The sequence below is a fragment of the Garra rufa genome, unplaced genomic scaffold (assembly GCF_049309525.1).
Source record: "Garra rufa unplaced genomic scaffold, GarRuf1.0 hap1_unplaced_156, whole genome shotgun sequence".
In the NCBI taxonomy this organism is placed as follows: Eukaryota; Metazoa; Chordata; class Actinopteri; order Cypriniformes; family Cyprinidae; genus Garra; species Garra rufa.
The window spans coordinates 1-26,937 of record NW_027394431.1 but is presented as its reverse complement, the minus strand read 5'-3'; the positions used below and the strand labels follow the sequence as shown (position 1 = coordinate 26,937).

At 37.2% G+C, this 26,937-nt stretch overlaps 1 protein-coding gene across 1 annotated transcript; it reads left to right on the top strand.

Moving 5' to 3' along the window:
- Positions 1–69: 69 nt before the first annotated feature.
- LOC141316763 (S-adenosyl-L-methionine-dependent tRNA 4-demethylwyosine synthase TYW1-like) lies at positions 70–20,711 on the top strand (the record flags this gene model as incomplete). The annotated part of the gene is made up of 8 exons (XM_073832827.1): positions 70–252; positions 664–794; positions 924–1,058; positions 2,416–2,517; positions 4,614–4,808; positions 4,882–5,160; positions 7,399–7,518; positions 20,579–20,711. Coding segments are annotated over exons 1-8 (1,156 nt in total), but the record flags the coding sequence as incomplete, so codon positions are not given.
- Between the last annotated feature and the right edge of the window lie 6,226 nt (positions 20,712–26,937).

The window sequence follows — 26,937 nt, the reverse complement described above, 5'->3', positions numbered from 1 at the left end:
CACACAGAGGGTTAAATGCCCTAAGATGACCTCATTTTCCCAGCATTCCTGTCATAACAATATGGCGGCGTCCTTCGACATGCATCCGTAAAGTTAGCCAGTTATTTATATGCGACGTATGAAGTTATATCCTTGGCTGACTATTGTTATAAATTTATAAGCATTGCCGCCTGTTTGGTAAACGACAGAAGATGTTGTTTTTAGCGACGTTATCGTGTTTGCTTTATTCTGCAGTCTGCGTTGAGATGCCAGGTGGGTTTGTATTGCAATGCATGGCTAATAACCAGCAGAACTAATGCTAATCATAGATCGTAGTTTAACATTGTTTTAAATGCACATGCAGTCATTTTTGCACGGCATGCTTAATGTGCTGGATCGTACGAGTTTTGCGTTAGGCTGTGTTTCAAAACCTAGTAAGCTTCCTATCTAACGTTAGACAGCGTTCTTTGACAACCCTGGCGCCTTTTTAAGTTTCAGTGTTTTTAAACGCTAATATAATAGTACGTTAAAGATTCTGAGTAGATAGGCAGCTCACTAAGTTTTGAGGCATTATATCGATTGTTTATCTCCTCACCTCAGTAACTAGTCTCAATTATATATGTCGTTTGTTTATATAATTCCTGACAAGTCAAGTGTGCAAACTATATCCCCGTGCTTTCACAGGTGCTTTGAATGATGTTTGGGATTTCACTGAGAGCTGCCTGTTGTCTGTGTGGCAGAACAGGTTATATGTGTACACTACTGCTGCTGTTCTCATAGGAGTCTGGTTTACTGTGAACATGCTTTTCAAAAAGGTAATTAAGTGTGTTTACTCTTAAAGCGTCTGTGCTTTGTTTTAAAAGTGTTTCTGTACTTTATTTGTTATTTTTTTTAATTGGTTGCTAATAAACACAACTTAATAGATTTTATTTTTTTCTTCATAGAAAAAAACGCCCGACCCTGTAAGTCCATTGCTTCATAAATCAGTGAAAAAGCAGGAACTTTCACCTGAAACAGAAAAAGTCATTCATGTGTCTGGGGTCAAAGTGTTCTACGGATCACAGACCGGAACAGCGAAGGTTTGTAAACACTGGTGGTCAAAAGATTGGAGTTCATTTTTTTTTTGTAAAGGAATATCTTATACTCACCAATGCTGGATTTATTTTCCTTAAAATTGCTACCTCTTTTTTTATTTTTTTATTTTTTTTTACAAATATTATAATTAAATCATGTAATATAATTACAGTGTTATGGATTTTGTGTGAAATTGATTGAATTTACTGAATTTTCAGCATTATTATTCATTTTCAGTATCACATGATTCTTCAGTAATCATTTCTAATTTGATTTTCTGCGCAAGAAACATCTCGTATTATTATTATCATCGTTAAAAACAGTTGTGCTGCTTATTATTCAAAACCATAATACACTGCTGTTTTTATAAATACAGTAATATGTTTAGTCAACAAGGACACATTGATTAAAAAAGTGCTAGTGAAGACATTTATAATGGTCCGAAGATTTCAATTTGGAATAATTTTCAAATCTTAGTTTCCACAAAAATATAAAGCAGTTTTCAACAGCTAAAATGGATATTTTAACTGTTTTCAATATTTCAATATTGTTTCTTGAGCAGCAAATCAGCATATTGGAATGATTTCTGAAAGATCATGTGACACTGAAGACTGGAGTAAAGTAAATTCAGCTTTGCAAAAGCACAGGAATCAGTTACATTTTAAAATATATTCAAGTAGAACACTTTTTTTTAAATTCTGTTCCTATTCAAAAATATTTTTAATATTACTGCATTTTTATTAAATCAATTCATTCTTTGCTATTTATACACTCCCAGTCAAAGGTTTTTGAATGGTAAGATTTAATTTTTGTTTTTAAAGGATTCTCTTCTGCTCACCAAGCCTGCATTTATTTGATGCAAAGTACAAAAAACAGAACCCTTTTTTTAAATATATATTTTTGCTATTTAAAATAACTGTTTTCTATTTAAATACATTTTAAAATGTAATCTATTCCTGTGATTTTAAAGCTGGATGTTTAACATTTGTTTAACATCAAATGTACTCAACTGTTTTAAATATTAATAATGATAATAAAAAATGTTTCTTGAACAGGAAATCAGCATATTAGAAATAGAATACTTTCTGAAGGATAATTTGACACTGAAGACTGGAGTAATGATGGCCAAAATTTAGTTTTGATCACAAATAAATTACATTTTAAAATGCATTCAAATTGAAAAGTTGTTTTAAATAGTAAAATATTTCACACTTTTACTGCTTTTGCTGTATTTTGGATCAAATAATTGCAGGCTTGGTGAGCAGAAGAGACTTCATTAAAAACATTAAAAATCTTTTGACTGAAATAATTACATGCAAATGTGTGATGTGGTTGTAAACTGCCATTTCTAACTCTGCTTAGGGTTTTGCAAATGAGCTGGCTGAAGACATCAGTGCTCAGGGGATCCAGTGTGAGGTTGTAGATATGAAAGAGTATGACCCAGAGGACGGACTGGCTGAGGAGGTGAGCGTAATTTGTGCTTCACTCGCCCCATAAAGGCTGATCAATTTCAACTTCTTCTTCTTCAAAAAAAAAATTCTTGCAGTTTCATGGAGTCGAGAAGGTAGAAATGGATGATTTTAAACTTCAGGATCTGTCATGCTTGAATAACTATTTCACTTTCAGCATTAAGAGTATCACAGGAATTACTGTGAGCTTCCTATCTTTCAATTACCACTTACCACAATAACATTTACAGGGAATATAGATCTTCTGGCTGGCGGTTAATCACAATACTTCTCCCTGAGCTGAATGTTAAATGATTTCCCAGCCTTTTACTTCAACAGAGCTTAAATATTAAAACTCCAAAAGCCCGGTTTCACAGACAGGGTTTAGACTAAGCCAGGATTAAACCATAGTTCAGTTAGGAGATTTAAGTAATTTTCATAAACATGCCTTAGAAAACAACGTTACTAGTGTGCGTCCTGACACAAAACAAAGGCACTGATATATTTTAAGATAAGTCAGTGCAAGTTTCTTTCAGTCAAAACAGCTCAGATTTACATTTTAGTATGGGACTAGGTTTAAGCCTTGTCTGTGAAACCAGGGGCAAAAGTATTAAGAATGTAGTAACGTAATTCGGTAACACTTTAGAATAGGGAGCACTTATTCACTATTAACTGTGTCTTTTCCCTCAATAAATTCCAAAAGTTGGTTAATAGTTTGTGAGGTAGCTGTTAAGTTTAGGTATTTGGTAGGATTAGGGATGTAGAATAAGGCATTAACATGTGCTTAATTAGTACTAATAAATGCCTGATATTCTAGTAATTTGCATGCTAATAAGCAACTAGTTAAGAGACTGTAAAATAAAGTCTTACCCATTATTCTTTTCATTTTCTTAAATGACTTTTGTACTCAAAATGCTTTTGAGTTTTGTTACTTGCAGTGTTTTTCCAGTGTTGCGAGCAGTATTATTCAGCGTCATTAATATACTATTAAAGTTTTTGATAATATTTTGAGTTAGATTTCTCACTTTAATGTATTGATGTTTAATATTTTTATATAGGTATTAATTTTTATTTGTTTTAGTTAGTTTAGTTTAGTTTTATTATTTATTGTATTTTTTTTTAAATCATTTTAAGTACTTTTTTATGGTTTTAGTTAACAATAACCTTTTTATAAATATAGCATGGTTTATTCAGGGAACAGTTTGGGTAAATAACAGAATCTGTCAAGAAATGTCTAGTTCATATTTTGCCACACAATCAAAAGTTTGTTTTTCTTAAGATCCAGACATTTGACACGTTTAGTGCTCTTAGTAGAGAGCTGATTCCAAGAGTACCATGTTAAATATTTCTTAAAGGATTGGAATAAAAATTTTCTGATAATTTACTAATCCAAGATATAATAAATTAAGGTTTTTGAGGATAACATTACAGAATTTTTCTCCATATAATGGACTTCAATGGTGGCCAACGGGTTGAAGGTCCAAATTGGACTCAATAGGGCTCTACAAGATCCTAGTTGAGGAATAAGGGTCTTATCTAGTGAAACGAGTAGCCATTTTTAGAAAAAAGAAACATTTATATCCTTTTTAACCACAAATGCTCATCTTGCACTAGCTCTGAGATGCACATGCATGTAGTTCTTCATCTCCAACTTCAAAATTGTCCAGCATTGTTGTTTTACCTTTTTTTTTTGTTGTTGTTGTTGCAAAAGGCATTTGACTTTCTGTGCACATTCACTTTGTAAACACTTCTGCCTACTTCATGCCTGATCTTTCCAACGTTACTACATAATGCATGAAGTTGAGCAAGTGCAAGACGAGCATTTGTGGTTAAAAAGTATATACATTTGTATTTTTAGAAAATGACCAATCGTTTCGCTAGATAAGCCCCTTATTCCTCGGCTGGGATTGTGTAGAGTTCTTTGATGCTGCATTGAAACTGCAATTTGCTCCTTCCCCATTGAAGTCCTCTATCCTGGAATGTTTTCCTCAAAAACCTTAATTTATTTGCGACTGAAGAAAGAAAGACATGAACATCTTGGATGATATGGGGGTGAGTAAATTATCAGGAAATTTCTGAACTTCTCCTTTAATGTTTATCATTTTTCTCTAGTGCACAAGCAAGATGATCTGTGTGTTCCTGGTGGCCACATACACAGACGGGCAGCCCACTGAGAGTGCCGAATGGTTTTGTAAATGGCTTGAGGAAGCCTCCACAGACTTCCGATATGGGAAAACCTACCTGAAGGGAATGAGATACGCTGTCTTTGGGCTGGGGAACTCCGTTTATGTCGGTCATTATAACACGGTGAGACAGCATTTTTCACTCCATTTTTGATGGGATTGTTGAATCTTACACTAAATATATTTTCTCTATCTAGGTCAGTAAGAACATAGATAAGTGGCTGTGGATGCTGAGTGGCGCCCGAATCATGACCAGAGGAGAAGGCGACTGCAATGTGGTGAAGAGCCGACACGGCAGCGTGCAGGCCGACTTCCAGGCCTGGAAAACGAAGTTCCTGAACCGATTACAGGCTCTAGCCAAGGGTGAAAAGAAAGCCTGTTCTGGCAAGTGCAAGAACGGCAGCTGCAAGAATAAGAAGAAACATAAGGAGGAGGCAGAGGACAGCCACTCGATCGCTGAGAAGAACAACTCTGAGGCAAGCCAGCCCTCTTCTCTGATGTCTTTGAACACATGTAGTCATGGTAACAGCTCTCGCGCTGCACATCCCGAGAGCAGATTGTTCCCCTGCAGTCTGTGGTGCACTCATGTAAATGGGATCTGAACAGCAGGGGTGACATTACTGAAATTTTATTCTCTTAGATGTCCATCTTATATTCTTTACTCGAACACTTTTAGGAAACCGCATTCTCATGAGGTTAAACTCCTTTGAGTCTTTAAATAATAACATTTAATAACCTTAAGGGGACATGAAATCAAAACTGGCCCCATTTTTCCCCTTGAGCTGGCTGCGGATTTCGTTCCTAAAAGGCCATGAATCAAACGCTTTCAGAACTTGCTAGAGAGCCAGACGAAATAAAACAAATGTCTGCTAATGCCTAACTTGCACACAAATAAACAGCGCAGCGTAGGGGTGTGCAATATATATATAATTTACGAAAATATCATAATTGTTGTTTAAACGATATATGATTTGACATTATCGAGTATATCACAAAAACAAACCCAGAGAGTGCATGCACACACTGCGAGATGTAGGTTAGACGACATTCGTTGTGCTTTTAGAGCACATTTAGAGTTCACGCTGCCACTGCGTGAAATACTTGTATAATTCCCCCAAAATTCAAGATAAGGAGGAAAATATGCCCCTGTATGGCTTTTGTCTTTTATATTTATATTTATATGTCTGATATAGTTAATATCACACAAAGAGTCACGTTTTTCTCCAAATATCAGCATGATTGCTGATATCAAGTGACTTGCATTTTAGACACAAGTTCCTGTTTTTGCTGTATTTTGTCAACAAAATAGTTTTAAAGCCACAGCAGAACTGTTTTGCGTCTCTTTTTGATTTCAAAAAGATGACTTATACAGACTGTCTTATGAGTGTTGGTTAGACTGGTCAAGTAGTCAGATACTACATTTCTATTTAAATATTAGTGAAATTAGTCGTGGTGCACATGCCTACTCTCTAAGCTATCAAACTTGCAATTTTTCCCACAAATCCAGAGAAGCTGGGAGGTGAGCCATATCTAGAGACCACAATATTATAGAGGGCTTTTTTTCATGGTAAACCACCACCCAGAGCACCCCTGCTAACCTAGATGCACCTAGTATCATGGTGGTGACTTGGACAAGTTTAGCCAATAATATTATATCCCACTAAATCCTGATGGATCAAATCCAGCCCAACATTATTGCCATGACATGTTGACTTTTAATATGATCACCTCAGGGGTACATGCAGGATTTCCTCAGGTATGCACAGAGGGAATTTTTTTTTATTTGATTTCTATAGATTATGTCTAGCATTTATGTAAATATTAAAGGATTAGTTCCTGAATTAAAATTTCCTGATATTGTACTCATCCCCATGTCATCTGAGATGTTTATTTCTCTCTTTCTTCAATGAAAAGAAATAAGGTTTTTGAGCTTCAAAGGACTCTAAACGATCCCAGCCAAGGAATAAGAGTCTTATCTAATTTCTTTATACACTGAGTACACCCAGAGCTAGACAAAATAAGCATTTGAGGTTAAAAGGTATATAAATTGTATTTTTTAGAAAATAACCGATTGTTTCACTAGATAAGACCCTTCTTCCTCGGCTGGGATCGCTTAGTGCCCTTTGAAGCTGCATTTAAACTGCATTTTGGAAGTTCAAACTTGCGGGCACCATAGAAGTCCACTATATGGAGAGAAATCCTGAAATGTTTTCCTCAAAAAACATAATTTCTTTATGACTGAAGAAAGAAAGACATGAACATCTTGGATGACAAGGGGGTAAATGATCTGTAAATTTTCATTCTGGAAGTGAACTTCTCCTTTAAGTATCTTGATACTTTACTGCCTAAAAAATTGTTTCTGAAGATTCAGTGAGAGAGTGGTCCAAAAAATGTGAATCAGTTGAGATTGCATTTTACAAACCTGTTAGCTAATTCATTAGAGAGAAAGAACCGATTCAAAAGAATGATTAAGTCACAAATGATTGGCATCACTGGTTCACTTAAAAAAAATATTAGACATACATAATAACTACTGAAATATTTGCAGGAAAAACATTTCTCTGGTCAGTCAAAGGGCTCATGGTGCCCACAATATGTACAATCGTACAGCTGCAGGGGCCACTGGTTCACTTCCCTGGACACGTGTATCATTTCATGGTTTAGATATAATATAGATATGCCCCCCAAAGCTTATAGCTGTTTTTGGTTTTCAGGATGAGCTGATGGAGTCCAGCAGTGATGCAGAGTCCTCCACTGAGGAAGAGAAGTCTCATGGCTCCGTCATCGACATGGAGGACCTTGGGAATGTGATGAATCGTATGAAGAAAGCCAAGGTAAACAAAACACAACCAGCTCCACTGTGTTTACTCAATTTTTTAATGGATAGTTATTTACCTCACACTCTAAACCTGTATGATGTTTTTTTAGTGGTTCAATTGCATAGTGCCATTCTAACAATCTCCACATAAATCTGATTGTGCAGACCAAACCGTAAGTCGTAGAGACTTGAAACTTGGTGGGTTGGTGGTACTCACGCCACCGACAACGTGACATAGGCTCACCCCAATTGCCCTGACGGGGGCTCTACAGCGATCAAAAGTACAAAATCGCTCATGACTCCTAAACCGTCGGTCGCAAGCTCAAGTGTCTTATGTCTTTGAAATTCTTGGCTCACGCCCAGATTCAGTCGGGAGCCTGGACATTTTTTTGAGTATGTTGGATTTTTGAAACGCACTTTTGCGAAGTAGTCCTAGGTTTTTCGCCTGATCAGAACCAAACCAGTGCAGAAAGATTCTCTGGAGTGAATTAATTATAAAAAGAGTCAAACTTTCGACCATCACAAAAAGACGCCAAAACGTTCGAAAGGAACAATGCCCCTTTTAGTAAAATGGCTATAACTCCAGAATAGAATGATATATCTTCACCAAACTCAGAACACTTATGTAAGAGCTCAATCTGCGGAGCTATGCCCCTTGGTGGTGCTATAAGAGGGAAAAAAATTGAAATGGCTATAAATACAGAACCATTTGTCCTATCAACATAAAAATCACTGTGCACGGTCTTGGTCCAAAGTGCCACAAGTATCTATAAGTACATGCGTATATCTAAAAAAAAAAAACATGGAATGTGGCGTAGGCATAGTATGGACTATTTTAGAGCATGATGTGATCTCTGAGTAGTCGTTGTGTGGCATGAAACCATAAGAAATGACACCAAACGGTTTTGTACTGACATGAGGGTGAGTAAATAATGACAGAGCTGGGCAAACTATTTCTTTAAAAGGACAGAGTGCTGGAGAGACACACCGGCAATGCCTCCATTGAAGGAGACTGAGTGGCAGATGGTTTGCCACAGCAGACAGCAGCTCCAGCAGGCTGCTGGGAGGACTTACGTAACCGTGAACTGTGATCACTGACGCCCACTCTACAGGCCTGTGTGCAGGAGTGATTCATGAGACAGAAGCGCAGACAAATCTCCCCATACACACGCATACACTCTCTCTCGCATCCTATTCGCAACAGAGAGGCTGCGAGCGCTAGAGCCGAGAGCATCCCAACCCCCTTTAATCCAGCAACAGCCCTTTATGGATGTCTTCAGGATTTTAACAGCCTCAGAAGATGTTTTTAGAAATGTGGCTTGCAGCTCAAGCAATCAGTTGATTGTGATGTTCCCGATACACAGATCAAACGATATCCCAGAAGCTGTAAGTGTGTGTCAGCTGGCAGATAATTACAGGAGAGAGCAAATGGGGTTTTGAAATAACATGATGGATTTAATAGCGTTATTGATTTATATTCTAGGCTTGTAGTTTAATGCCTTAATGTAGTATAATTAGTTAGCAAAAATAAAAGCATTTGTGTTCAGAAACAGCAAGGCTACAGGGGAATGCAGAGATTTTGAGATACATTTTACACTACTTTTGATGCATTGTTTTAGGGTGTTTTCACACCTAGTGCATCTGAGCACTCAAAGTGTTTTCAGGGCGATATACCAAGCATATGTGAACACCCCAAATGATCAAATAAAATGTACTTTTCATTGCAGAAAATACAATTAATTTTGGGTCCATTTGTGGTTCAGTTGAGTTCCCTTTTTAGTCCACTTGCATTGTGAACACAATAATAAGTCACTTGTAGCTGGTTCACTCTAACTGAACTGTGTTTGGTTAATTAAAGTGTATTATATGTGAAAACCCCCTAAAAACACAAAGCATGTTGGCGCTGATAGCCTTGTGTGTAGCGTGCCAACATATAGCGCCATTGTGCTACGGGCATCTTCCAGAGTTAGAATCCCGGTAGGAGGACCTTTCCTGATCCCGTCCTCCTCCTCTTTCTCTCACTTCGCTTCCTGTCATCTCTATCCTGTCCTATATTAATACACAGCTGTGAAATACTCTATTCTAATTGGTCAGTCACCACATTTTGAGGGATGTTATTCCCCAATAACAACCGGTAAAAACTAATAACACAGGCTCATCTGGGTAACTGCAGTTGGCGCTATTTGCTTGCTAGGAGCATTTATTTTCTTGTGAAATAAGTGTTTGACAAAACATGATCTAGTACTTGGTGGCAAAACCCTTGTTGGCAATCACAAAGGTCAGACGTTTCTTGTAGTTGGCCACCAGGTTTTGACATATCTTAGGAGGGATTTTGTCCCACTCCTCTTTGCAGATCCTCTCCAAGTCATTAAGGTTTCGAGGCTGATGTTTGACAACTCGAAACTTCAGCTCCTTCCAGGTTTTCTACAGGATTAATGTCTGGAGACAGGCTAGGCCACTCCAGGATCTTAATGTTCTTCTTGTGAGCCACTTCTTTGTTGCCTTTGGCCGTGTGTTTTGGGTCATTGTCATGCTGGAATACCCATCCACCACCCATTTCCAATCATTCATATGTTCATTGGCAAACTTCTGACAGCCCTGTGCATGTGCATTCTTGAGCAGGGGGACCTTGTTGGCGCAAGGTGTGTCCACGAGGTGAGATCTTGCATGGAGCTCCAGACCAAGGGAGATTGACAGTTATTTTGTGTTTCTTCCTTTTGCAAATAATCTTGTGTAGACCTTGTGTAGGTCTACAATCTTGTCCCTGATATCCTTGGACAGCTCTTTGGTCTTGGCCATGGTGGAGAGTTTGGAATCTAATTGATTGATTGCTTCTGTGGACAGGTGTCTTTTATACAGGTAACAAAGCTGAGATTAGGAGCACTTTCTTAATGGCAGTGCTCCTAATCTCATTTTGTTACCTGTATAAAAGACACCTGGATGCCAGAAATCTTGCTAATTGATAGGGGATCAAATACTTATTTCACTCATTAAAATGCAAATATATATTTTTGAACTTATTTTAAAATGCATTTTTCAGTTTTTTTGTCTCACTGTTAAAATGAACCTACCAATAAAATTATAGACTGATTTCTTTGTCAATGGGCAAACGTACGAAGTCAGCAGGGGATCAAATAATTGTTTCCCTCACTGTAACAAACTGGAAAGATGTTAAAACGGTGTAATCTTAAATCGGTGTCTTTTATTGGCATAATTATTCATGTGGTGAAATGCCGTCTAGTTTGAACTTGCCACTTGCCAGTAACAGCTTTCTTTACGGAAGCTTTGCGTTCAAATTCTTCAACTCAAATATTATCAATATTTTGTGTCTAATTATTTAGTTCTATGGCAAGCAGCCTTGTAATAAGCAGGATAATGTACATCCATCCAGTTGTTATTGCAAAATAAAACCCTTCACTTTATTCAACGTAGTTTTTTTTTTTTTTTTTTTTTTTTTTTTCAGAAATATCAGGATTGTTTGTCATGTTGGTTTTACTATTTTGCAAGTTTCCTGAGCAGTACAACCAAACTAATTTCCCTATTTTAAAACCAAAATCTTAATATACAAAAATAAAACAAAAAGGATGGCAGATATTTAGGCCAAAGTGGGCGAAGAGAAAAAATCTGTCATTATTTTATCTTTGTTATTAAAAAATAAGAACAAAGATAGGCTACATGTTACAAATACACATAATATACAAATTAAACAAACAGTGCTTTAATTTTCAGCTACAGTAGGTGTATTTTTCAGTAGCATTCAAAAAATTTAATTAACAAATATAAAAATAAAACACTATATACACTATATACATAAATTATACATTGACTATACATTTTCACATGCAAATAATGTACTTTTGTGATTGCGAATGCGAATAAGTGCAGTGTCCCATGAGTAAATGTATGTCGTGTTGTACAGTATATACGTAGAGACGGAGACACACTGTAGCACGATACTACGATATGTATTGAAAAGCAGATTGTGGAGACATTTTAATCATTTTAATCCACGATCAAAAATCGTCATATCGCACACCCCTAATTCAACAATTTTTTTCAGCGCACGTTCAGGATTAACTCATTATTTGTTTTTCTTTGTGCATAAAAAAACATTCTCAAAGCTTAATTTTTTTGTGGTTTTCAGCTGGTTGTGATGTTCAAACAAACATTTTTTTTTTTTAAATGCCACAGTTTGCCACTTATACAGTGGTGTGAAAAAATGTTGGCCCCCTTCCTGATTTTTTGCATGTTTATCACACTTTAATGTTTCAGATCATCAAACTCATTTAAATATTCATCAAAGATAACACAAGTAAACACAACATGCAATTTTTGAATGAAGTTTTTTTATTATGAAGGGAAAACAAAATCCAAACCCACATGGCTCTATGTGGAAAAAGTGTTTGCCCCCTAAACTGAATAACTGGTTGGGCCACCCTTAGCAGCAACAACTGCAATCAAGCGTTTGCGATAACTTGCGATGAGTCTGTTACAGCGCTGTGCAGGAATTTTGGCCCACTCATCTTGGCAGAATTGTTGTAATTCAGCCACATTAGAGGGTTTTCGAGCATGAACCGCTTTTTTAAGGTCATGCCACAGCATCTCAATAGGATTCAGGTCAGGACTCCAAAGTCTTCATTTTGTTTTTCTTCAGCCATACAGAGGTAGATTTGCTGGTGTGTTTTGGATCATTGTCCTGCTGCAGAACCCAAGTTCGCTTCAGCTTGAGGTCACGAACAGATGGCCGGACATTTTCCTCCAGGATTTTTTGGTAGACAGCAGAATTCATGGTTTCATTATCACAGCAAGTCTTCCAGGTCCAGAAGCAGCAAAACAGCCCCAGACCATCACACTACCACCTCCATATTTTACTGTTGGTATGATGTTCTTTTTCTGAAATGCTGTTACTTTTGCGCCAGATGTAATGGGACACACACCTTCCAAAAAGTTCAACTTTTGTCTCGTCAGTCCAGAGAGTATTTTACCAAAAGTCTTGGGGATCATCAAGATGTGTTCTGGCAAAACTGAGACGAGCCTTTATGTTCTTTTTGCTCAGCAGCGGTTTTCGTCTTGGAACTCTGGCATGCAGGCTATTTTTGCCCAGTCTCTTTCTTATGGTGGAGTCATGAACACTGACCTTAACTGAGCCAAGAGAGGCCTGCAGTTCTTTAGATGTTGTTGTGGGGTCTTTTGTGACCTCTTGGATGAGTCGTCGCTGCCGGCCACTCCTGAGAAGGTTCACCACTGTTTCATGTTTTCGCCATTTGTGGATAATGGCTCTCACTGTGGTTCGCTGGAGTCCCAAAGCTTTAGAAATGGCTTTATAACCTTTTCCAGACTGATAAATCTCAATTACTTTCTTTCTCATTTGTTCCTGAATTTCTTTGGAGAAACTGAACTCAAGTGTGATAAACCACAGTTATGTTTTGACAGGGGGGAGGGGCCACTTTTTCACACAGGGCCATGTGGGTTTGGACTTTTTTTTTTTTCCTTTCATAAAAAAACCCTTCATTCAAAAACTGCATGTTGTTTACTTGTGTTATTGTTGATTAATATTTAAATTTGTTTGATGATCTGAAACATTAAAGTGTGACAAACATGCAAAAAAATTAATTAAGGGGGCCAACACTTCACACCACTGTATTTGTTTCTGCACAATTAGCTGTGTTAAGATAGTATTTCAGGTAACACTTTATAATAACTATCCGTTATAACTAGTTAATAGACCATTAATAAACTGTTAGTTAATGAGGAATAAATGACTTGTTAAATAACAGTTAATAGTTTGTTAATTATTTATAACTGTGCCTTATAGATAGCCAATAGATAGCTTACAAGCTGTTAGTTAACAAGTTATAAATGACTTGTTAACTGTATTTTAATGATTTATAACTATACCTAATAAATTAGTAATAGATCATGAACAAGCTGTTAGTAAATTACTTACTAAAGACTTGTTAAGTATCATTTAATAGTTTATATATGTTATTGGGACGTTATTCTAAAGTTGCAACTATTCTTCATTTATTTACTGTTAGTAAATGAGGAATAGTTGCAATTTTAGAATAACGTCCCAATAACATACATAAGCTAATAACTAACACTTAACTAATACATTAACTCACACTTTACAGATCAGTTGTTCATAGTTAACCATCTACTAATACCAGTGACTTTGTACTTTGTAGAACAGCCAATGGATGGAACAAGTTCAAGCTACAGAAATTTGATGTGATATTTAAAATACACAATTTTTGTACCTCAACCTTGTTCCACCCATAGGCTTTTCTGAGGTTTGGGCACTTTTTGTGCTAAACATGAAAACAAAATAAATAAAAATCTAGCCATTGGCATTATTGATATGAACATGTTTTATCACACCTTGGACCCTCTATACTGAGTGAACCAGCGGCGATCCATTTGCTGTTCTACCATGTTTCACTTTTATTAGTAGATGGTTAACAAACTATGAACAACTGATCTGTAAAGTGTGAGTTAATGTATTAGTTAAGTGTTAGTTATTAGGTTATGTATGTTATTGGGACGTTATTCTAAAGTTGCAACTATTCCTCATTTACTAACAGTTAATAAATGAAGAATAGTTACAACTTTAGAATAACGTCCCAATAACATATATAAACTATTAACTGATACTTAACAAGTCTTTAGTAAGTAATTTACTAACAGCTTGTCCATGATCTATTACTAATTTATTAGGTATAGTTATAAATCATTAAAATACAGTTAACAAGTCATTTATAACTTGTTAACTAACAGCTTGTAAGTTATCTATTGGCTATCTATAAGGCACAGTTATAAATAATTAACAAACTATTAACTGCTATTTAACAAGTCATTTATAACCCATTAACTAACAGTTTATTAATGATCTATTAACTAGTTATAACGGATAGTTATTATAAAGTGTTACCGTATTTCAAATTTGAAACGTCAACGTTTTCTAATTCATTGACTGAAGTGTCATCTGTCTGACTTTTACTCAAGTCACCTTTCAACGCCCAACCATATTGGCAAACATGTAAAAATACTTACTGTCAGCAAACACTTGTTGCTTTTATGTTGATCCAGCTAAACTGGTTTGTTTGGCTTTGAATTTGTTTCACGTTCACCGAGGTCAGGAGCAAGGAGTATATCTCATCTTTAACTCAGAGGAGAAACATAAGATCTGTTAGATTCTGTCACTCACTCACTCACTCACTCACTCACTCACATCTTCAGTTGCTCTGCTCTGTTTGATTTTGCTGAGTGAATATGTTTTGAAAGAGTTTCTTCTGAATTTCTCTGCATATTATTTATTTATATGCATTATATAGACATTATTAGATGCATGCATAATTCATATTCTTAGTGGAGTATAATAATTTATTAATCACTCTGGAATAATGTCAACTGTTATAAAATACAGAGTGTGGAGTTTGTGTAGATCTGGGTCTTGCGTATGTAGAATTACTCCGCTTTGGCTCCAGATGGCATCAGAGACATATTGTATCTTGGCTTTACTGATGCAGACACCTGACCTTGCATTACTGTGTGATCTGCACTGCTTTAGTTGTGATTTATAAATAGAAGTGCATTTCTTATTTTTGAACTTAATAATGATTTCTGCCCCTGTGTGTTTCTGACCTTAAAGATAATGAGTGTAATTTGAAATAATTGGACCTATCCCAGCTTGATGTGCAGATGCAGTGCATAAGCCATTTATATGTTCGCTTGATGTGTGTACGGCTCTGTGGCAGTTTCTGCATTGTTGGAGTGGCCCTACTTTTTTTTTACATTGTCTAGACCACTGGTGTGAGTTTAGGAAAGTTTTATTCTATAATAGCAAAAATGTTTTTGAAAGCGTTTTTTATTTTTGCAGTTTTGTGTGGTGCTGCTTGTGGTATAAAATCTGCACATTGCTCCTTTTTAAAATGGCCCTGAAATACTATCTGTATTTTAGTGTAGTCATAACTATTGGCACAAATTGATTTTTGGCTCGTGTACACAACTATTCAAAAGTATGGGGTTGTTGTTTTTTCTTTTGTTTTTTCTTTTTTGTGAACAAATTTTCTCACAAAGGCTGCATTTATATGATCAAAAATTGTGAAATATTACAACTATTTAAAATGACTGTGAATTTGAATATATTTTAAAATTTAATTTATTCCTGTGACACACAGCTTGAATTTTCAGCATCATTACGTCAGTCTTCAGTGTCACATGATCCTTCAGAAATCATGCTGATTTGCCGCTCAAGAAACATTTATTAATATAACAGTATGTGAAATAAGGGTCTGTTATAAAATTTATAGCCTAATTGTCGATTTAATGAGTTGTTGCTGAATTAATGGTAATTATTCATTTTTAAACCAAATGTTACTGAATTAAAATTTTGAACGGTATATTATAGAATTTCTAGAAAAATGGATCAAATTGTAGGTGATATATTATACACTTTAGAGATTTCTGTACAATTAAATGTCCTCTACAGATGACAATGTCTATCCTTACCTCTTAAAACCAAATAAGTGACTGTTGACCCCTTACCAAAATCCATTTTAGTAATAATCTGTGTATAGACCAGTCCCAAAACCAAGTGCCTCTTACCTTCTCTAAATAAGGAATAGTTCACACAAAAATTTAAAAGTCGCTCTTCACCAAACCTGTGAGTTTTTTTTCTGTGAAACAAAACAAATAGAGTTTTTTTTTTTTTTTTAATATATATAATCTAAACGTAAAGGTAATGCAACTGTTGAAGCCAGAAAGGTTCCACCAGAAATTGTACTTTTTGTGTTTGCATAGCTGTGTTCTATGGAAGCCTGTTCCCCAATATAAAAAAAATCCCAAGATATAAAGTGCAAATTCTGACTATATTTTAGAATTGTTTAAATCTCACAATTCTGACTTTTCTCAAAATTAAGTTTATATCTTGCTTTTCTGACTTTATCGCAATTGCAACTTTGTATCACACAATTCTGACTTCATAACTCTCAATTCTGACTGTATAACACACAATTGCGAGTTTATATCATGCAGATCTGAGAAAACGTGATATAAACTCATAATTGCAAGAAAAAAGTCAGTATTGCTAGACAAAGTCTGTTTTTTTTTCTCACAAGATAACGAGCTTATCTTGCAGTTTAAATCTCACAATTCTGACTTTTCTCAAAATTACGAGTTTATATCTATATTGTGATTAGTTTATATTCTAACTCTATTGCAATTGCAACTTTGTCACGTAATTCTGACTTTATAACTCTCAATTCTGACTTTATAACACACAATTGTGAGTTTATATTACTCAATTCTTAGAAAAACAGAATAGCAAGACAAAGTCACAATTCTGACTTTTTTTCTCAGAATTGCAAGATAAAGTTTAAAACGTGCGAAAAAATTCATAATTGTGATTTAAAAATTTGCAGTAAATAAAAAAATAATTATTATTCATTGGCAGAAATGGGCTTCCATATTCTTCCTATGTGAGACATTATCCTGATAGTCGGCTGAGTCGGTGTGGATTAAACAAAAAATTAATATACAAACCAATACAACCTTAGAGCACATGTTTTAATGCCATGCACAGATTTAGTGCAGGTGTGGATTGAGGCTATGTTTTCACTGCTTAGTATTAGCAAGGTGGAAATTGAGATAACAGCTCGTGGACAGGCATTGTCCCACGGCCACATCGGCCCGTGTGGGACGGGCAGCAGCCGGAGCGGCTTGTCGTCATTTTGGCTGGCTGTCAGTCTCAATGTGTCAGCTGCTCAGGCTGAACTCTGCAGGGCCACTGCCTGCATCACCGCTGTCACTTGCATGGGTGGTTTGTGGGAAATGGAGCGTTTCCAGCTGAAGAGAGCTGCTCCGGTTCTGTCAGTCTGAAGGAGGAGGGGTGCGCTGCAGCAAGGACGAAAGCGCAGCGACGACGAGATGAATCTTGGGTGACAGATTGCAGCCTAGTCAACTCTACGTTCTGCGTGGCAGTTCCACGACAGATCTCGCTGTGAAAGGGCATAATGTCCGCTTGCCAATCCAACCCCACCTGGTGCCTTCCACCCGCTCTTCTTGTTGGATTTTGCTCAAGGGACATTGTGTACTCTGGAACAAATGAACAAAGTCACAGAAAAACAAACACTGAAACGGCAACTGGTTTAGCACCTGTTTCTCAGCCCGGATGTTGAGGGACCCCAAAGTTTTGTCCTGGAACGCAAAACAAAGCAAAGACAGTTTGATGGGGTGGAGTTGTGTATAAATATAAAAATAGAAATAAATATAGAAAATAGCTGTAGGAATAGAAGCCCTACATGAAAGATTGAATAAACTCCAGGAATGAGTAAGTTGTTTGTCTTTGTTTAGGTTTTTTTTTTTTTTTTTTTATGCATTTTTTTAAAAATGTAGGGGGTTTGTTTTTGTTTTTTATGTTTTACTTGGTTTTGTCTTGTTGTTTTGATTTGTGTTGTTGTTTTTGTTATTTATTTTATTTTTTTTATTTTTTTGTCTTTGGGTTTTTTTTGTTTGGTTTATATATTTTTAGGGGGTTGTTTGTGTTTATGTTTGGGGTTTGTTTTACTTGATTTTTTTTTTTTTTTTTTTGTTATTGGTTGGATTTGTTTTGTCTTTGTTTGTCTTGTATTTATTTTTTATTTGTTTAGGGGTTGTGGGTTTTTTTATGTTTGGATTTTTATGTTGGACTTAGCAATTTTATATATACAGTCAAGTCTGAAATTATTCATACCCCTGGCAAATTCTGACATTTATTCAACCAGCAAGTTTTTTTAAATTTTTTTATTAGAAATGATACAGACGTCTCCTAGAAGATAATAAGACACTGTAAAAGAGGCATCATTGTGGAAAAAAAATTACTCATCTTTTATTTACATTTGAACAAAAAGTGGCATGTCCAAAATTATTCATACCCTTCTCAATAATCAATAGAAAAGCTTTTATTGGCTATTACAGCAATCAAATGCTTCCTATAATTGCTGACCAGCTTTTTGCATGTCTCCACTGGTATTTTTGCCCATTCATCTTTAGCGATGAGCTCCAACTCTTTCAGGTTGGAGGGTCTCCTTGCCATCACCCTGATCTTTAGCTCCCTCCACAGATTCTCAATTGGATTTAAGTCAGGACTCTGGCTGGGCCACTGCAAAACGTTACTGTTTTTGTCTGCAAACCATTTCTTCACCACTTTTGCTGTGTGTTTTGGGTCGTTTTCGTGCTGAAATGTCCACTGGTGCCCAAGGCCAAGTTTCTCTGCAGACTGCCTGATGTTGTTGTTGAGAATTCTGATGTATTGCTCCTTTTTCATGGTGCCGTTTACTGTAATTAGTTTCCCTGAACCCAAAACCATGTTTGACAGTGGGGATGGTGTTCTTAGGGTTGAAGGCTTCTCCTTTTTTACGCCAAATGAAGGCTACATCATTGTGGCCAAACAATTCAAATTTTGTTTCATCTGACCATAAAACAGAAGACCAGAAGTCGTCTTCTTTGTCCAGATGAGGATTTGCAAAGGCCAAGTGGGCTTTTATGTGCCTTATCTGGAGAAGTGGTGTCCTCCTTGGTCTGAGTCCGTGAAACCCAGCGGTGTGCAGTGTCCGTTGGACTGTCTGCCTTGAGATGTTGCCACCAGCAGAGCCCAGATTCATCAGGATGGCCTTGGTGGTGATCCTTGGATTCTTTTTTACCTCTCTCACTATCCTCCTGGCCAGCACAGGTGTCACTTTTGGCTTCCGACCACGTCCTCTCAGATTTTTCACAATCTTGTATTTTTTAACAATACTTTGCACTGTAGCCACTGGAACTTCAAAACATTTAGATATGGTCTTATAGCCCTTTCCTGACTTGTGAGCAGCCACAATGCGCAGCCTCAGGTCCTCAGTTAGCTCCTTTGTCTTAGCCATGACTGTCCACAAACCAACAGCAGAGAGCTTCTGTTTTTCACCTGTTGATTTGATTAAAACAGCTGTTCCCAATGAATGCCACTTTTTGTTCAAATGTAAAAAAAAAAAAAAAAAAAAAGCTGAGAAATATTTTTTTCCACAATAATGCCTCTTGTACATCATCTTATTATCTTTTGGGAGAAGCCTGTGTCATTTCTCGTCAAAAAATACTTGCTGGTTGAATAAAAGTAACTTTAAGTCAGAATTTGCCAGGGGTATGAATAATTCGGGGCTTGACTGTATATATATTTTTTGACACTCCTTGGTTATAAATACTGCAGATTTCTTACACGTCCTTTGAATATCCAGTGTAGAGCATCTAATGTGACCTATGGCGTCCAGCTTGCCTGATGATTCCCTTCATCTGCCATATGCAGCAGTGTGTCTGAATCTGAAGCCAGACTGTCTGTGACCTTTTAGTGTGGAAAAAATTGCTAATACTGCCATATGTACTTGGGAAGAAATATGGAATAATAACATTTAGGCAAAAGGAGCAGGAACTATAAGTCAGACTTGATTCCAGCTGATTGTATATTCTGGATCCTGTGCAGTCTGGAATCGCAATAAAGTTTTATGCAGTCTGTTCACATAAGTGCGCCTGAGCGCTGAAGGTCAGTGATGGTAGTCCAAAACCTTCATCAGTGCGTTTCATCAGAACCATATGGCTGTAAGTGTCATTTCTGTTTAAACCCTCCCAATGGTGCCATCATTTTCAAAGCAACATCTGTTTCCTATCCTTTAATTTCTGAAATCAATTACAGTTCAAAATGAAATTAAACTCTCTGGAGTTTTTAAAAGTGTGATGTGATATATGTTAAATTGTAAACCTCCTTCGCCCCCCTAAATATGTATATTTAATACGTGGAATTGTTTTGGTTAGATGTACTTTTACTGTTGTCAGCTGAACAACCTACTTTAAGGTATTGTACAAACTCACGTAGGCTTCTTCGTTTGACAGAAAAATTATTAAAACTCTTACTAAGTTATGCAAATTACTAAGTAAATTGAATAAAAATAGAGATTCAGCCTCTATCAGTTCCTCTGACGCACCGCCACTGGTTGTGTAACTGTGACTAGGTTATGTGAATGAATGAGGTTTTTTATGTGTCTTTTTCTTTTTTGTGGCTGTATGTGCTGCAGAGGATGGAGGGAGATGAAGAGGACTCCCAGAGGGTGAAGCTGTCAAAGCAGAATGGAGTGAGGAAGAGCGAGTCAGAGGAGGAGCGGCGAGAGATGATCACTCCAGCCTTGAGAGATGCTCTGACTAAACAAGGTACAGCATGGCCTTAACCCGCCTGTGTTATTCACTCACTCAAAGAAAGACGTCTGTGACAGAAATTAAAGTTGCTGTACAATGGGTATCTGCGCAAATTCATACACACAGTTTTTCATTTTCTTTTCATTTTTTCATTAGTCTGCTTCAATTTATTAAATTTGAGTGTCCTTGCACATTCCCTGTTCATGTTGTATTTAATTTTTGTAAGGAAAATGTGAGTGGTTTTCATGCAACATTTCCATCCAGCACTCACCTCTATAATGTTAGGCTGTTGTGGGTGGTTGCTGTGCCGTCATTTCCTGTTCCTGTTTGTCGTTTGGCACCTAGGTTGCGTCCAAAAACCTAGACAGCTGACTTTTGAATTTAAGGTCTGAGAAACCCTTGAAAATAGCAATATTTCTGATGAGGTACTTGAAAAGTGCTTGAATTATTGAAAGACAATGTATCTATGAAATTAGTGTTAAACTTTATCAATAAGCACATATCTTTTCATGCAAAATTAACATTGCAGCCCGTCTGCATTTACCTTATGTAGCCCGCCCCTTTTCAGTGCTGCTTTAAACATTACAATGCTCATAATAACTTTCAAATATTTAGTACAATATATACTGTTCATTCAGCTCAAGTGATTCACTTGCAAAAATCAGATCAAATTAAAAGATCCGTTCATTTTCAAATTACAACATCGCTTTTTAATGATTTTAAAAAGCACTTATAGTGATGGGTGAAACTGTGAATCAGTTAAACCATTGCCTCGCAAAATGATTATCCTATCGGATCGTGAATCATTTGATTCTGATTGGGACTTCAAATAGCGTATCGCAAATCAGACTTTGAAGTGGGTTCACAAACCATTTGATTCAGCTTGGGACTTCGGAACGGTTTCGCGAATCAGACCTCGGAGTGGGTTCACAAACCATTTGATTCAGATTGGGACTTCGGAACGGTTTCGCGAATCAGACCTCGGAGTGGGTTCACAAACCATTTGATTCAGCTTGGGACTTCGGAACGGTTTCGCGAATCAGACTTCGGCGTGGGTTCACGAATAATTTGATTCAGATCGGGACTTCGGAACGGTTTCGCGAATCAGACTTCGGAGTGGGTTCACAAACCATTTGATTCAGCTTGGGACTTCAGAGTGTTTCTGCAAATCAGACTTCGGCGCATATCAGAATTTGGAGTGGGTTCGTGAATCATTTAATTCAGATCAGGACTTCGGAGCGGTTTTGCGAATCAGACTTTGGAGCATATTAGACTTTGGAGTGGGTTCGCAAATCATTTCATTCAGATCGGGACTTTGGAGCGGTTTTGCGAATCAGACTTTGGAGCATATTAGACTTCGGAGTGGGTTTGCAAATCATTTCATTCAGATCGGGACTTCGGAACGGTTTTGCGAATCAGACTTCTGAGTGGGTTCACGAATCATTTGATTCAGATTGGGACTTCAGAGTGTTTCTGCAAATCAGACTTCGGCGCATATCAGAATTTGGAGTGGGTTCACGAATCATTTAATTCAGATCAGGACTTCGGAGCGGTTTTGCGAATCAGACTTTGGAGCATATTAGACTTTGGAGTGGGTTCGCAAATCATTTCATTCAGATCGGGACTTCGGAGCGGTTTTGCGAATCAGACTTTGGAGCATATTAGACTTCGGAGTGGGTTCGCAAATCATTTCATTCAGATCGGGAATTCGGAGCGGTTTCGCAAATCAGACTTCGGAGTGGGTTCACGAATCATTTGATTCAGATTGGGACTTCGGAGCGGTTTCGCAAATCAGACTTCTGAGTGGGTTCACGAATCATTTGATTCAGATCGGGACTTCGGAACGGTTTTGCGAATCAGACTTCGGAGTGGGTTCACAAATCATTTGATTCAGATTGGGACTTCAGAGCGGTTTCGCAAATCAGACTTCGGAGTGGGTTCACGAATCATTTGATTCAGATCGGGACTTCGGAACGGTTTTGAGAATCAGACTTCGGAGTGGGTTCACGAATCATTTGATTCAGATCGGGACTTCGGAACGGTTTTGAGAATCAGACTTCGGAGTGGGTTCACGAATCATTTGATTCAGATTGGGACTTTGGAGCGGTTTTGCAAATCAGACTTCGGAGCGTATCAGACTTCAGAGTGGGTTCACAAATTATTTCATTCAGATCGGGGCTTCGGAGCAGTTTTGCGATTCGGAGTGGGTTCACGAATCATTTGATTCAGATTGGGACTTCGGAGCAGTTTCGCAAATCAGACTTCGGAGCGTATCAGACTTCGGAGTGGGTTCACAATTATTTTATTCAGATAGGGCCTTCGGAACAGTTTTGCGATTCGGAGTGGGTTCACGAATCATTTGATTCAGATTGGGACTTCGGAACGGTTTCGCAAATCAGACTTTGGAGCGTATCAGACTTCGGAGTGGGTTCACAATTATTTTATTCAGATAGGGGCTTCGGAACAGTTTTGCGATTCGGAGTGGGTTCACGAATCATTTGATTCAGATCGGGACTTCGGAACGGTTTTGCGAATCAGACTTCGGAGTGGGTTCACGAATCATTTGATTCAGATTGGGACTTCGGAGCGGTTTCGCAAATCAGACTTCGGTGTGGGTTCTCGAATCATTTGATTCAGATTGGGACTTCAGAGCGGTTTCGCAAATCAGACTTCGGAGTGGGTTCACGAATCATTTGATTCAGATCGGGACTTCGGAACGGTTTTGAGAATCAGACTTCGGAGTGGGTTCACGAATCATTTGATTCAGATCGGGACTTCGGAACGGTTTTGAGAATCAGACTTCGGAGTGGGTTCACGAATCATTTGATTCAGATTGGGACTTTGGAGCGGTTTCGCAAATCAGACTTCGGAGCGTATCAGACTTCAGAGTGGGTTCACAAATTATTTCATTCAGATCGGGGCTTCGGAGCAGTTTTGCGATTCGGAGTGGGTTCACGAATCATTTGATTCAGATTGGGACTTCGGAGCAGTTTCGCAAATCAGACTTCGGAGCGTATCAGACTTCGGAGTGGGTTCACAATTATTTTATTCAGATAGGGCCTTCGGAACAGTTTTGCGATTCGGAGTGGGTTCACGAATCATTTGATTCAGATTGGGACTTCGGAACGGTTTCGCAAATCAGACTTTGGAGCGTATCAGACTTCGGAGTGGGTTCACAATTATTTTATTCAGATAGGGGCTTCGGAACAGTTTTGCGATTCGGAGTGGGTTCACGAATCATTTGATTCAGATCGGGACTTCGGAACGGTTTTGCGAATCAGACTTCGGAGTGGGTTCACGAATCATTTGATTCAGATTGGGACTTCGGAGCGGTTTCGCGAATCAGACTTCGGTGTGGGTTCTCGAATCATTTGATTCAGATTGGGACTTCGGAGCGGTTTCGCAAATCAGACTTCGGAGTGGGTTCACGAATCATTTGATTCAGATCGGGACTTCGGAACGGTTTTGCAAATCAGATTTCGGAGTGGGTTCACGAATCATTTGATTCAGATTGGGACTTTGGAGCGGTTTCGCAAATCAGACTTCGGAGCGTATCAGACTTCGGAGTGGGTTCACAAATTATTTAATTCAGATCGGGGCTTCGGAGCAGTTTTGCGATTCGGAGTGGGTTCACGAATCATTTGATTCAGATTGGGACTTCGGAGCAGTTTCGCAAATCAGACTTCGGAGCGTATCAGACTTCGGAGTGGGTTCACAAACCATTTGATTCAGCTTGGGACTTGGGAGTGGTTCCGCAAATCAGACTTCAGAGCACAGAAAGAAACTTCTTTCAAAAACTTCAAAAAATGACCCTATTATTATAAATGGTAGTGTATATTTTCCAATAGAAAACAGTTAATAATAATAATTCCACAATATTACAGTTTTCCTATATTTTTGATCAAATAAATAAATAAATTCTGCCTTGTTGAGCAAAGAAGCTTCTTTCAAAAAAAAAAAAAAACTTAACTTTTAATCCTTAACCTAAAGTATGAGCAATTGTAATAGTGGTGCACCACTTATAAAACCCGAAACTAGCTTTGCAAAAGTTCGACAGCTAGCTTTAAATAAGCTTCTTAATTAGTTGAAGCACACTAGCTACACAAGCTCCTCGCTGATTACTTTTATGTCCAATTTCCCTCATGATGGACAGTCATTTCCTGCTTTCTCGGCTGCTTTAATTGAATACGTCTCAGTGTTTTTTCATCTCTCAAAAAACCGGATGCCAAGGTCCTGATGGTAATTAGGTCCTCGGCGCTGGCAGTGTCAGCCGCGTTATGGTAAACCTAGTTTTCAATTATGATGATTTTCTCACACGTTTGACAGTTTTTCCTTTCTGTAAGCGGTATCTCACTTTTGTTATTAATAAACCAGCCACGGAGCTGCAACTCTTCTCCTATTGTGCACTACAAATTTCACCCTTGTCGTCTGGTTTCTGATGGAGCCTCTGATGGTATGACTGTGCCTAACGGAGCTTAATGATGCAGCAAAGCCCAATTACTCCTCTCTTGCTGCTGGAGTTCCCTTGAGTTTCTCACTCTACACCTTTCATTGGCCCAGCCTGCCTCCAGCCGCATACACACACTGCACGACAGAGGCTGGCCGGCTCTCACATTTCCACCGAGGTTGTGTGTACTACCAATCAGTGTCCTCTGTGCTTGTGGCAAAGCATCACCTCTGAACATGTTGTTAGTTTAACATGCTTGATATAGCAAACTCACAATCAATAGAGACCAAGAGATCCACAGTATGAGATGCATTTTGAGCAAATATGATCTTGTTTGTCATGGGATCATAAACCAACTAGTCTAGAATGTGTTCAGGTTATATTTTACCCTATATTAATAAGAAACCAATAAGACATTTTGTTATAGATTATATTTAATTAGAATTGGTCATTTTTAGCATTCTTCGGATGGATTGTTATTATTTTTTTTGCTAGCTTAATTTCTCTGTTAGTTAATAATTTCAGTTATGGGATGACTGTATGTCAGTATCATTATTTTTAATGATTTGTATCAATCAATATTAGGTTCTATATTTTATAGAAAAGCACCGCCAACTTGATAAATCAGAATTATGAGATATAAACTCACAATTACGAGTTATAAAGTCAGAATTATGTGATATAAATGAACAATTCTGACACTTTTTCTTAGAATTGCATGATATAAAGTCACAATTATGACTTTTTCTCTCATAATTGTCTCACAATTCTGAGGAAAAAAGTAAGAATTGTGAGATATAAACTGGCAATTACTAGTTATAAAGCCAGAATTATGTGATATAAGCTAACAATTCTGACACTTTTTCTCAGAACTGATATAAACTCGCAATCGCAAGAAATAAAGTCTTCACAAAGAATTGTGAGACATGAACTCGCAATTGCGAATTATAAGGTCAGAATTATGTGATGTAAACTCACAATTCTGACTTTTTTTTCCTCAATTGCATGATATAAACTCACAATTGCGAGAAATAGTCAGATTTGTGAGATAAAACCCCTTTTTCTCTCACAAATGCAGGTTTGTATCTCACAATTGCATGTTAGATATCAAAATCAGAATTGTGAGAGTAAAAAGTCGCAATTACCTTTTAACATTTTTTATTCAGTGGCAGAAACAGGCTTCCAACAGTTGCCTAAATTTGATATAGGTCATAGTTTAAACATAAAAACATAAAAAATAGTTATTGGCTTATTGTTTCTTACAGAAGATAAAAAATTAACAGCCTGCTTGTCCTTCTCACAAATATAAACCCTGCCAGTATGATTATGAATTGCATTTTACTACATAAAAATTGTTTTTCAAAGTTGTAAATAAAACAAAGATTATTAAAGTACGTTTTTACAAGAATAAGCAATTTTAGCCAATTTTTGTAAAAGTTTCACACTTAACTCTGTGTTTTACTTGCCATTTCTTTGTTCATTAGCAATTTCTGAGTGAAAATTGAGAATTCATTTTTATTTAAAACCATTTTAAAAATGATTTTTTTCCTTCATTTTTTTCCCCCATGAATATAGCAGTGTTAGCTAGAATGGAGTTAAAACTATAGCCTCGTTCAGACTGTCCAAATCCAATTTTTATGCAAATCTGTTTGAAATCCAATCATATTTGTGACCCTGAACCACAAAACCAGTCATAAGTAGCACAGGTGTATTTGTAGCATTAGCCAAAAATACATTGTATAGGTCAAAATGATTTTCTTTTTTTGTTTTTCGATAAAGATATTTTGTAAATTT